At 36.4% G+C, this 14,154-nt stretch overlaps 1 protein-coding gene across 1 annotated transcript in view; it reads right to left on the bottom strand.

Annotated features, from left to right (window-relative positions):
* The window catches only part of smc1al (structural maintenance of chromosomes 1A, like), a 98,022-nt gene that overhangs the window by 22,081 nt on the left and 61,787 nt on the right, over positions 1-14,154 (bottom strand). Inside the window, exons 15-21 of the mRNA XM_052091689.1 lie at positions 11,730-11,846; positions 11,534-11,640; positions 10,479-10,620; positions 10,251-10,396; positions 2,282-2,435; positions 1,237-1,350; positions 990-1,146 (exon numbers count right to left, since the gene is read on the bottom strand). Coding sequence (XP_051947649.1) covers positions 990-1,146; positions 1,237-1,350; positions 2,282-2,435; positions 10,251-10,396; positions 10,479-10,620; positions 11,534-11,640; positions 11,730-11,846 — 937 coding nt within the window. The remainder of the gene's footprint in view (positions 1-989; positions 1,147-1,236; positions 1,351-2,281; positions 2,436-10,250; positions 10,397-10,478; positions 10,621-11,533; positions 11,641-11,729; positions 11,847-14,154) is intronic.

The following is a 14,154-nucleotide window of genomic DNA, read 5'->3' as shown; positions in this document are numbered from 1 at the left end:
TATCTGTTTATCTCTGGCTTGCTTTTGCTCGCATGTCAATGATGCCGAGATCTACTTTTATATTTAATCACTGAGAAGGTTTATCTGCAAAATTAGTAGCACCAAACATCACAACAGCCTCAAGAATGGACACAGAGTTGCCGTATAACACTTTTCCTTGAGCAGAATATTGCACTACAGATAGCTCAGTTTGTTCAAAGGGGAAAGCGAGACGAAGCGCACTCGTGTGCACGGTTGCCAGATTGCACAAAATAAGTATAACATTAGGCAGAATATTTCCAATTTGCGCAAGTATAAATCTCAAACTGGGAGTGTTGCGTCTCTTATCTGGCAACCATGAGCATGTTAAATGCTTGTGGAGACACGTTAGGTCCCAATGCAAGTTAACTGAAATATCAAATTAAACCACGTGGAGCGCCTGATCCAGCCCGCAGGCCGTAAATTGCACGTCTGCTTCAGCTGTTTGCGAGATTATCATTAAATCTGCCTCGACAGTCCTAAATAGTCGATCATTTGGGCGACCGCCAAAATATCTTCAATGGGAGAACCATAGCACTGTTCTTTCCCTGCTGTCCGTGACCCAGTCCAAATAGACCAGTTGAGAAACACTGCTTAAACTCGCATGCACGAATGTCAGACCCCCTCGCCTCGCTTCTCTCTGACATTTTCTCGGCTGCATGTGTGTGTGTGTCGCAAGTTGACGTGTCTGACAGGCAGACAAGGTGGAAAGGAGATGTGCACACGTATGTGAGATTCTCCGTCCGGTTGCATTTTTTCCCTCAATACTGTAGATAAGCAAATGTACATAATATGATAACCGCCAATTTTCAAATCGTGGTATACCATGAAACCGGTATACCGCTGCAACCCTAGTATTTAGTGGTCACACGGGCTATATTTCAATAATTTTGAAATATATTTCAGCCCTACTTTTGTTACGAGTGTTACTGCAAGATTAATGATCAGCAGGTGTAGTGCTGGTGTCTGACCGTCACTGGTCTCCTGGAACTTGTCTCTAACGCTCTCGAGTTTCTCCATGGCCTTCATGTTTGGAGCGCTGATTCTCTGCAGGATGCTCTGCTGCTCGTTCAGCCTTTGCTGTAATGTGTTCATCTCACCTTTGATCTCCTCATCTGACAGAGAATCCTGCAGAAGAACATCAATACCTTTACACTTGACACACAATAGGACATGTCCAGAACAGTATAAATCCAGTAAAGTAAAAAATCTGTTTACTTTGAGGTCCTCTGACAGGCTGCTGTAGTCGATCTCAATGAGAGCTTCTTTAGCCAGGACAGTGCTGGATGTCTTCTGACTGCTGCTGAGACTCTCCTCCGCCTGAGAACTGCCCTACAACACACATTTATAGACACTACTACAAACCTTACTTCTGCATGTCTTATGAGAAGAGATGGACTGATAATCAGTTTTATTAATCACTTTTACAAGTATTCACAATTATAAAAGTGTAAACATTTTCAACTTTTAACTTAATTGGTTATCATTTCTTCAATATCAGGTCTTCCGATAAGTGCTGCCTTTAGATGGCTCTCTAAAGAATAGCATTTCAGCATGCTTCCTGTGGGTTCAACGGCAAACAACGCTGTTAACAGGTAAAGACACACAATGTATTCTTTAAGTAATTACTTTTTACATAACAGCTATAGACAGCCCTAAGACGTGTCTTGAGACTCCTTTATATATATGTATTTTCTTGTGTGGACACACTTTAAGAAAAGTTTCTGATCGGTGTCTGGTTGCCATAACCCCAAACTAGCGTAATTAAACAGAGCATCCCCCAAGGCCAACTACTGTAGTCGTTCAAACATACACTGTTGAGCCAAAACATTATGACAACTCACAGGTGAAGCCAATAACGTTGTTCATCTCCCAAAAAGATCACATGTCAAGGTCTGAATAGATTAGATGATAAGCGAACAATCAGTTCAGAGTATGGCCTCTTTCAGCAGGACAATGATGAGTTTTTGCTCATCATTGTATGAAAAATAAAATGGTCTGTGTGGACTGATGAGGGAATACAAGCTTTTATTTTCCTCCATACCACTCACACTGCATCGTTCTGAACTGCCGTATCAAGTTTGTTGTTCTACAACATTCGGTCTGTGTTCTATACACTCCTGTGACGATGGAGTCTAAGAGGAGCTGCATTTTTCGCTAAATGGCTGATCAGTTTGTGTGATTAGACAAATTATGAGACCACATATCATGTCAGAGGAAGTGAATATCGGCCGAAAATGATGGAAGCATCCCTAACCCATACCTCTTCCTGGCTGATGTCGTCCATAGTTCCTGAGCGGAGGGGCAGTTTGATGTCCTGCATCTTACAGGCCTGCAGCAGATTGTGTCGGTCACTGCGTTTCTGCTCCAGTTTGGTCTCGATGGCAGTCACCTCCTTCTGCAGTTGTGTCAACTCCCTAACCACACACACAGATCAGGAGTGTCCATTAGAACAACATACCCAATTCCTAAAAAATAAAAAGTCTGTGTTTTCCTTCAATTATAGGCACTTTTGGCCCTGTGAAACTCTTAAAACACACTTGTCACACTCTCAATAATTTACTTTGCTAACTAACAAATGCATGCATCAAAAATAATTTTGCCAGTTGTGAAGTTTATTCTCCAAGTTATGCATATTTCCCAACACATCTCTTGTGTAATGTGTTTGATTACATTCTGTGATAAGGTGTGGCCATGGCAAACAACAAAAAGTTGAGAAATGTTTAACTTTATGCAAAGGACAAGCGACGTTCGGGAGCGACTACCAAGAGTGAAATCAGTGGAGCTCACTTTATGCATCTCCTATGAAACACAGGAGCTGAGTGCAGGCAAGACAGAGGAGAATTTAAGCACACCTCTGCTAAAAGTTCTGCAGTGCCCCAGAGCTCAACTTGCATTGTATTACATTTAATTTGACCCAAATCATTATCACAGGACAAAGATTATTTACTCTAGCAACACTGGATGATATATTGTGCATATGTATCTTTCATGGAGCCTACATAATGCATTTTCAATTGCAAGTACATCGTTTTGTGGTTTGACAGAATGAAAGACATTTTCAAGGTGTTGCCATTTCTAATCGTTCACTTTCCACAGTAACAAAAGTTTTATACACTAACCCGTGTTCCCACTCTTTTCAAGGCACAATTTTCCAGGACATTTTATGCACCCAACAAGGGGTAATATTTAGCAAAATAACATGCATGCATTTACATCAAGCATTTATTTCGGCGTTTCTGTTTGTTTTGATAGTAGTTTCTCACCTCCAGATAAGAAGTTAGTTGTGATTTAATTAAATACAGTCTGTATGTATAAATACACTGAATCCGCAAAGCAACCAGCATTGTAGACGACCCCATACACCCCTTACACAAACTCTTTATCCTCCTGCCGTCTGGCAAGAGGTACCGAAGCATTCGGGCCCTCACGGCCAGACTGTGTAACAGCTTCTTCCCCCAAGCCATCAGACTCCTCAATACTCAGAGACTGGTTTGACACACACACACACACACACACGTGTCCTGAGTTGCACTTTAATTACTGTAACTTTATAACTCTCTGCTACCTAAATAACTGCTATGTGCATAGAACACTATCTTATAGTATGTTATGTTTACGTTTTTAGAAACTGTCATCTTTTTGCACTACTGAGTACTGGTCGGCGCTGCACTGTCTATTGTCCTGTTCATTGTCAGAAATTTGTTGTACTGTCCCGTACTTTTTGCACATGTTGCACGTGCAATTTATATAGGTATATATATAGGTATTTTATTTCGTTGTGTAGTCTCATGTGGTCCTGTGTTGGTCCTTTGTTGTTTTTATGTAGCACCATGGTCCTGGAGGAACGTTGTCTCGTTTTGCTGTGTACTGTACTAACTGTATATGGTTGAAACGACAATACAAACCACTGACTGACTGAGCTGTGCACTTCAGAGTGCTCTCTGTCTCTGTCATCTGCATGTGATGATCATGATGAGGTGTTATCAGTGTATGAGCCTGCCGCTACACATTCATTTTGAGATATTTTTAAAGTTTAATTTGATTAATTATACATTGGCATTCAAACGTTCATTTTCATCCAAATATTTAATATTCCATGACATTCTGTGCTTTACTGCAGGTGAAATATATATTTTTTTTAAATCACTGGTCCGACTGTCATTGTCGTCTGAAGTTTATAGCTATAAAAGTGAGAATATCACTGATCCACAAACATGTTATCCAGGGTTATTTTTAGACTAAGCTAAAAGCACCAACTTAAGCAATTTTAATGGATTCAAGGATAGCAAATTATCTGCACAATTGTGCAGAATTAGCTGCAAAAATAAAGGGTATTTTGTTGTGGCTTGCTTCTGTTTGACAAATATGTTCAGTTTCATTAATTGACTAGTTACTTTTGGAGATGCCACTAGGTGGTGACTAATGAGCGTTTGTTTGCAATGAATGAGACATTAAATAATTTTGAGATGTCCACAAAATCTGTGAAGAAACTTTATAGTATTTTAACTAGGGCTGTCAATCGATTATAATTTTTAATCGAATTAATTACATGGTGTCCCAATTAATTAATCGCATATTGTAATCATATAACAATAATTCAATATATAATGATTATACATATTTATATCAATATATAATTATACATTGTTTACTTTAAATATTTTAAAATTATATATACACATATATATACACACACAAAATAAAAAATATTCAGATAATTACAATGCATTACATTCCTGTAGCAGAAGAGTAATCATTGATAAGACAACACAAAAAGCGGCTTTAGAATACAATGTATTGTTTACTACCATATTATTGAACATAATCCAATCGTTGGCATACAGTTCACAGCAATCCATTTCACAAGTGAATTTGTCAATCAGTTGGAGATTTATTATGAGGGCTTGTTTAACGCCTTATACCCGCAGGGGGGCGTGGGCGGGCCGTGGGGGCGTGTTTATAATTTTATTACCTTTGTTTTATAACAAATATTCAATCAACTATCATAAACTATGCATCATTTGATAGCTAAAACACTCAAAAATCACGTTCTGAACTTGTTTTTGCAATCAATACACCAGAGAGGAAAGGGTTAAATTAAATGCTGACAGACCGACCCTGTAAATATGAACAAAATGAACGGCAATACTCATCTTTCATCTCCTATGGTTCAGATCAGTCCGGACGAATCCAAGAAACACCAGCATACATTTCAATGTAAGGGTCTACTCTTCAAAATGCATCCCATTTTTTTAATCCAAAACAACAAAAAAATAGGGAAAAAAAACGAAATATCCTCCTCAGTTTTCATGAGCGCTTCCAGTTAGAGTAATCCATCATGTTCACTTTCAATGAAATATCGATTCTAATTTGTATTCCAATGTTCAAAAACCATCTCTCCCCGTAGTTTGGACTGTTTCCGATAAAATGAGCCATTCCCTGTTTCTCTCCTTCAATCACAGGCTCTGTAATGACCAAAATATGAAGGGAGCGCACCAACAGGCTGCGGGACCTGTCACTCTCGCACCTCGGTTTTTGATTGGATAAAAGCCACCCAATGTCTGGTCAGCAAAATTTTGATGGATGGGAGTATTAACCAACTAAAACACGATTGCAGTGATTGACAGTTTGCTTAGTTTACCTCAGAAGATCTGTCTAATACATAGGTCTAATACAAGCGCGTCCACGTGCGCTCTTCGTCATTTTACGCACAGCACGCACAGTTTTTACCATTGTTTTGCTACACGGAGCTCGTTTCAACGCGTGGATTTATTCTAACATTATATCTAACAATCTACATCATGGATCATCGACTGAAGAGGAGTTTTTGTGGTGTTGAGAGTGTACATAATTATACATAAAGACATAATATTTATATCACACACACATATTATATTTATGATGCACATAATATAACAAAAATATCTTTATCTTTATCTTTCCTGTCTTTCAGTGGCTTTGGTTTCCAGTTGGTAACAAACCTTGTTAGTGACTGCCTTGGATCAACATAAATACTGTAAATACTGTAATTGCTTTTTTTTTTTCTTTAGTAATTGGATATTTATTATACTTATCAGTTTATTGTAATTTATTTGAGTAAAAACACTGTTGCAATTACAAATGTTGTTTTCTTTTTATATAATTTATTAATTAGTTGTAAAACGATCACTTTTGAAATGCATACATGAAGTGAGTTTTTTTGTTTCACTGTTTTTGCTATCAGAATTGTTCAAAATAAAGAGTATTTTGTTAAAATGTTAAAATGTTGTGCTGAAATCATTTTTTCTTGTGTGGTTTGATGAGCAGAACAGTTCTGAATTGATATACATGTATGTAGTATGTAGTGTTTACTCCTTATGTCATTTGGTTACCAGATGTCCATTTGGAGTCTCCAACTGGCCTTTTGGAAAGGACGCCTACACTTTCCCTGAATAAAAGCTTACAGAAACTACATTTTTGGGAGTATCATCTTCAAATTTGAATCAGAACATGGTCAGACATTCAGTTTTATCTTTATGGTGTTTTCAGGCCTTTAACATAAAAGTCTGATACATTTTTCCCTAAATGAAGTTCATTCATAGAAATCGTGAGTCACTTTCATGTAAATTTGACCTTGTTTTACTCTGTTCCTATGCTACTTTTGAATTAACATGACTCTTGGGTAACAAAGTTTCAAGTGTCTAGTTTAAAAAATTATCAGAGTTATGAATGTGGACCATATGGTTTAGGAGCTACAGACATTTGTATTTGGGTATGTCATTTTCAGAAAATTCTCAAAAATAGGGGTGCTGGTTAAGAGGTTAAGGAACCGTCAATTTACAACTATGTCAGACACGTGTAGCTGGTGTGTTGCGTCATAAACAAAATGTTTAGGTCACTGTGTCAAGTTAAATATAGTTTAATTCTCAATCTTTAAACACAACTTGAGATCCCTTAGATCGGATTTGCGCTCTTTCGAGTGTTTTGAACGCAAGAACGTAACGCATCTTTGTGTTCTGCCTACTGAAGTGTTTTCTTCACTGTATAAACTGTGTGTTGCTCATACAGCTGAAGTTTCACTTACTGCCCTCTGGAGTAAACAGGTGGTACTACAAGCTTGCATTTCTCAGGAATCTTCCTTATGGTCCAGGGGTATGCGATTAATTACGTTGGAGGTGTGCACAAAAAAATATTGAAAACATTTATTTGAAAGACAGAAAAAATGTAATTGCTTGTAATTTTTTTTGTGTGAATGTAATTATTGTAGTTCAATAACTGAGGTCTCTGGATACTCTGAAACAATAATGTAATAATAAATTAAAATAAATTATGGGACATTCAATACCTCCATAAATTTGGACAGTTTAAAATATTTCTTGTAGCTTTGTCCTAGCAAAGACATCATTTGTGTGAGGCAAAAACATGCGTGAAATAAATTTTTGTGTGAAGTTGGAGCCGAGGTTGCGCTGACACGTCACTTCACAGACTTCAGTGTATTCCGTCATGTAAAAGCCCCTCAACGTGTATAAACAATAACATCAGTCACTTTCACACATTAATAGCTCTTCTGCCCTTTTCTCTCCTTGAAGAACAAGGTAGACTCACATGGCGATGCTGAAGTAAACAAACATGCCACTCTCATTCAGTACATGTATGAGGTATGGCTGCAACTAACTCTTATTTTGATAATCGATTAACTATTATTAGAATGACTATTTGTCGGTTATTGCAATGATTAATAATTAGCTCTTATCTGAAAATTTTGCTTGTGCCCCAAATTCGACGGCTGTATTAAAAGTGCTTATTAACAATAAAGAGGACAAAATCATCTTTTAAAAATCCCTCTAAATTTAATTCACTGACTTAAAGGGGAAAAATACTTTCTTTAATTCAGTAAAAACAATTCACAGCAAAAAATCCTATTATCATCAAGTGTTTTGTCTGGTTTTCCATTTTAAATAGTCCTTAACAAGAAACATTTACTTGAAGCAACATATGATATTTAGACTTTAAGAGACTGTCTTAAATATAAGTTTATTTGTATAAAAGTGTATTTTTTCACTTGTTTATAATTCTGTGAGTGCCGTCAAGACAAAATATACTTCTATTCAAGATCTATTCTCTAAAAGTATAAATATCTTATATGCTGCTTCTCGGGTGAATGCAACTTTTTTATAGGATTTTTTGATATTTTAAATTATTTGTATTTTTAATATTATATTCAACATTCTCAGATATTTTTTCTTCTGCAGTATAGCTGCTAAGAAAATGTATGTTGTTTTATAGGATTAATAGATATTTATATTGGAAAACAAGCCAAAACAAAAACAAATCAAAAACGGATTTTGTTGCCGTGCATAATTGGGTGAAGACTACCCTCTCTCACCTTTTTGTTCAATTAAAGCCATCTTTAACTCACATATAAACAAATTCTCTCTTATTAATAAAGCTGCATATTGCCAATTTTCTTCACGATAAGAAATACACAGTGACATATATACTGTATTATGATTCAATAAGTCTGAATAATCAATTATGAGGCTATAAGCGCCCTTAACCATTGATGTTGTTCCACAATGCGCCGCCGCCAGCAGTGACAAAACAATAGGGATTGGTGTATTTGACTCCTATTCCAAGTCACGTTACCACGTTTTGTACAAGTAATGCAAACCTTGCTAACAAAACAGTCAAATCGTTTCATTATACTGTAATATTTTCCAGTACAAATATTTTTTTTCCCCATGACATTTAGGTATTTTTCAAATTTTTCATGACTGGAAAAATGCACTGCAAAATTCCAGGTTTTCCAGGACCCTGCAAACTCAATGTCAATTTGTTCATTCTTGAAGTACAAAAAACGACATAAATTTTGTCTGTATGGTGGCTAGAGACGCAACTGCCACCTGCACCACATCAATGTGTCCTGTGTTGTGAGACCTGTGCCTTGTCTGCTTCTCAGTAAATATTAGATATCACCCTCTTGTGGTCTCCCAAAGCTATTACTCCAGACTACATGAAACGGAAGGCAAGCGTAGTAAACTGGAAAGCTCACAAATTAGGCTTTTAATAATAAAAATGGGGTCAAATACTTATTTCCCTCATTAAAATAAAATTCAATTCATAAAAGTTTTGATATGCATTTTTCTGGATTTTTTGGTTGTTATTCTGTCTCTCACTGTTCAAATTAACCTACCATTAAAATTATAGACTGATAATTTCTTTGTCAGTGGGCAAACATACAAAATCAGCAGGGGATCAAATACTTTTTTTTTCTCACTGTATAATATAAATAATTTACATTTAGGAAGAGACAAAAAAGTGTTTGAATAATCTGACTTCAGTTCAGAAGAGGCTGAGCCCCTGGTTTTTGACTTGCAGGGAGCATTTTTACATAAGTTCACCTCAAGTTTTGGTTGGCAGGTCTGTATAGTACAAGTACTGCAACATCAAGCAACATTAACCTAGTTTCCATCCACTGTTCATGCAGTTTTGTTATCGACAAAGGTAAAATGTTTTTGCAAAATATGCCGTCTTCTGCTCGTTTCTATTCAAATGGTCTTTTATCGATAAAAATGTTATGCGTAATGACATCATGCTTAAAAAAACAGTGTCTGTAAATGGTTTATTCCCATAAACCATTTACATACAGAAATGTGTGTAAATCGCTAATTGTGTACCTTTCGCCTCCCAGATGTCCCGAACCCCCCCCATCATCAGGGTTTACATATTATACATTACGGATATTCAATAGACTATTTTGAACAATCATCTAATCTAAAGCACTGCCATCACAACAGCATTATGTCCCACATATTTGTCCAGCAACTTTTAACGATCAACTGAACTTGATTGTCATCTAAAATTAATTTTAGCATTTGTATATACTTACACAGAAGGTTTGTGAAATTTAAATTACATTGTCCAATCTGGCACGCTAACTAAAATGAGCTTGACACCCCTGGTTTAGATAATCATAGTATTTAAAACGTAATATTATTTTTATAATAGATTTTCATATTCTAAGATTAAAGGGTCTGGGTCTCTGATAAGGGTAAAACAATCAAATCTATGCAGAGGCATAGAAGCATAAATGAATGATGAAGGCACGGAGAACAATTCCTAAGACAATTTGAATGTGACCTCTCATTGACAAAAAGTTTTAATAAAAATCTACCCATGAGAGTTAAAAGTGCCAGAAGTTGAAGAAGCTCCCCTATATGCATCTGGAATAAAGTGGTGAAACATCTCACTTGTTGGCGCCACCCAGTTTCTTTCGAATTTCCTCCATCTCATGGTTTTTATCGTTCACTTCAGATTTCTTGGCCAGGTGCTGGTTCTTCAGATCCTGCAGTTGTGCCATGGTCTCATCAATGATCTTCATGTTCCTCTGCTCTTCCTGTCAGAATGCATTCAATGACATTCAATGAGAGGGTAACATTACTCTAAAGCTTCATAAGGGTGAATCTGTATGTTCTCACCTTCTTCATTTTCTCAATCTCATTCTCATCTTTCTTGACAGTCTGCTCCCACATGATGACCTTCTCCTGGTCTTCCTTCAGTTGGTTCTTTTCATAGTCCAGCTGGATGGCCAGACGAGTTTTCTGAGTCTCAAACTCCAGACTGAAGGAGAGAGTTTGAGGAAAGGATGAGTCAACTCAATCAACTACAGGAATTCATCTTCACTGACTCTCATAACCATCAGTAACTCTTATTTGTTTTAGATAACTGGACACAGATTTGTACAAATAATTTTGATTCAGACCGATTTCTTAATGAATCATTTAGACCACAGCTTTTGACTGATTCACTGAAAAGAACTTAATTGACAAGCTGAACATCGCTCTGGCTTGTAAACAAGTTTTCCTCTACATAAAAGCAATATCTAGCACATGACATTTTAGAGCAGATAAAAACTAGGAACAATTTTGATTCACTATATTCATTCTAATGACTTTTCCTGTCCTGGAAAAAAGCTTTTTTTAATTCCCTGCTATTTCCAGGTTTTCCATGACAGTGGGGGAACAGACTCTAAATTCAAAAAGATAGAAATATATAATTTATTTTATATTTATAATTCTATTATTTAGAACCATGAAGACATTTCTTGCATTGTAATTGTTTCCATAATTAAGTACTTTTTCCTCCCAAATTCTCATTACTATGAGGCAAATTATGATAAACTAGTTATTTATAGGTCTTTGTAGTATTTGTTGTACTGCCTTAAATTTATGCAGATTTTAATCAAATCATTACATATCATATATGATACACAATATTTGACAGCTCCCTTTTCATGTTGATTTAATGTTTAAACTTTGAAATATTACCTACTTAAATGTATACTTATATTTTAGATACTGAGCAGCTCATGTTTTCCAGCTACGTGGATAACCGGCGTTTAACAGTATATTACGTTACATTCAGCGCTTAATCTCTAAAGTGAATTTGGAAGACTGTTCACTCTCGCTTGTTGTCTGCTTGCTCTAATGTTTTAAATGCTGCACTGGCCCAATCAGGCAGCAGATTAACTCACCGTTTCTTTGCAATCTCATTTTGTCTTTTGACTTTCTCTTCTTCAAACTCACGGATGTTTCGAACCCCGATCTCTTTACAGAACTCCAAAAACACCTCATCCTCCACCTAAATGAAACACAAACAACAGCATGACTTCAGAAAAGTGATAAATGAAGCAATGAGTCGTTTCTGTTAGTAGAGGACTGTGCTCCTACCAAATTCATGCGGTCCTTCAGGTCTTTCATCTCTCTCTCTCGTGATTGTATGATTCTCTTGATGTCATTGATACGAGGACCAAAGTTAGCAAGCTCACTCTCCAGCTTTGACTTTTCCTGAAAGAGAAAGAGTGTGTATTTGATCACAAGATGTATTTTATGACAATTACTCCTGCATGAAGTCACACTGGGGAAGAAGAAATAAGGAAACAAAATAGATTCTGTCATTCAAAAAGATAGGAAGATGAGAAATAACGTGACCATGAGCTTTTAACTAATCAACATTTATATTTTAGGTTCAAATTTTTAGGTTTAAGAACTTTCTGGTTCCTTCACTTGTTTATTTACAATTGTTCTATAGTGTGAAAAATCCATTTTTAGAAGTAAATATATTTAATGTTTCTCTCTCGTATCACTCCACACTCTGTTTTATCCCATATAACACAATCATTTACACTCAAATCAATATTTCAGGTCCATTTATTTTAGTATGGTACAATTTAGCTGATATTTCTAAAAAATAAAATAAAAACGTTATGCAAAAGTAGCCGTATAAACATCCCGAAATTTGAACTAAAACTGCCACAGTTGTAATAAAAATAAGGTTGAATAGATTCCACTTACTATATTATTTTAGATGAAACTAAACCATTTCTGTCAAACACAGTTTCTTTTGCTACTGTAAAATTATGATCAATTATAGTAAGGGTGATGTGTAATTTGAAAAAAAATTATTTTAGCACAGTGTTGCCTCTTTACCTCGTCAGCACTGATTATAATGTTGGGGCTGTCAACGTGTTTCGTCAGCATGGTTGATAATGCCAACTTATTGTGTCAGCTCTATGTAATATACTAGGGATGGCCCTGATTTTGTCAACTCAAGAACTCTAATTACTGTTTGAGTACTTGAGGGGCAATGACATGTTCATAACTATATAAATAACATGTCTGACAAATGTCTTTGGCTGCTGAATTACATCTTGTTCTAGTGTATCGTCTATTCATTATTATAGGCTGTTACAAAATAATCCTTACAAAATGTACAAAAGATTGCATAATTAAAATATAATGCATCATATTTTGCAATTATGTGAAGATTCGCTGCACAACTAAGTGAAAGAATTTGCACAACGCGTGTCTGTCTGTTCTTCCTTCAGGTTACCATATTAATCTTAGTAAGCGCGCATCACTTTTTTTAGTGACTGTCTGAACAGTCTATTTTCAAATCACAGTTAGCTTAACAGGAGACACCATCATTAAGTTTAAGTTCAGTTTTGAAGACGCTGTATTCTGTTCCATTTAGCTGCTTCCATGCGTCGAGTCCACTGCCACACGGCAGGTGTGTGTTTCACCCCAAGTGTTCGCGCCAGTGGGGAAAGCCGCGATGCTCTGTATTGTTGTTGCTGTAAGAGTTGAATGGAATGCTTCATGAACCATCAGAGTTGGAATTTCCACCTTTCAACTGGGGAAAGTTCAACGGAATGAAACTGTCAGATTTCTAACTTGGAAACACATGCGGAAATCTTCAACTCCAATTTCGTCGACATGCAGGTGTGTGTAACATCTGCAAACATTTCGGCACCCAGGGCAGGGAGGTTTACAGTCAGTGACAAACATTCACTTTTATTAAATAATATTGATACAGTTCTATGACAATAAAAGGTGTTTAGCAAAAGTTTTGCAGAGACAGGTGTTCAAAACATGGTTAATTACACTCTTTCGATGATCTTAACAATAGCATTGCAGTGTCGTATATCAGTTTGGTTGCTATGAGATGTCTCTGACAATCACAGTACCCCTCAAAATCACAACGTAATAAATCTCAAAATTAAAAAATGTGACACATTTGTGTTTAGGTGTCAGTAACGGTCACTGAATTTCGAATTAAGTGAAAAGTCACATCATGCATGATCACCATCGATCATCAAATCAAATCACTTTATTGTCACACTACCATGTACACAAGTGCAACAGTAGGTGAAATTCTTGTGTGCAGTTCCAAGCAACATAGCAGTCATGACAGCGACGAGACATATACCAGTTACAATAAACAACATACTTACACAACACAATTTACATATCAAATGTACACATACTTACACAACATGATAATTATATACAATACACACAATATAGAATACACAATATACAATACAATAAGTAAGGAGTATATGAATATATATATATGTATATGAAGTAGTATATTGAGGAGAATATGTTGACAGTCCAGTGTGAGATTTAAGATTAATAAAGTGCAGTGCTAATTATTGATCCTGATAGATCAAGTGTTCAACAGTCTGATTGCTTGGGGGGAAAAGCTATCATGTAGTCGGCTGGTGCAGGTCCTGATGCTGCGATACCGCCTGCCTGATGGTAGCAGTGAGAGCAGCCCATGACTCGGGTGGCTGGAGTCTCTGATGACCCT

This window comes from Xyrauchen texanus, chromosome 25 (genome assembly GCF_025860055.1).
Source record: "Xyrauchen texanus isolate HMW12.3.18 chromosome 25, RBS_HiC_50CHRs, whole genome shotgun sequence".
NCBI lineage: Eukaryota > Metazoa > Chordata > Actinopteri > Cypriniformes > Catostomidae > Xyrauchen > Xyrauchen texanus.
Note: the sequence above shows the minus strand (reverse complement) of the source record. Positions and strands in the feature narration are given on the sequence as shown.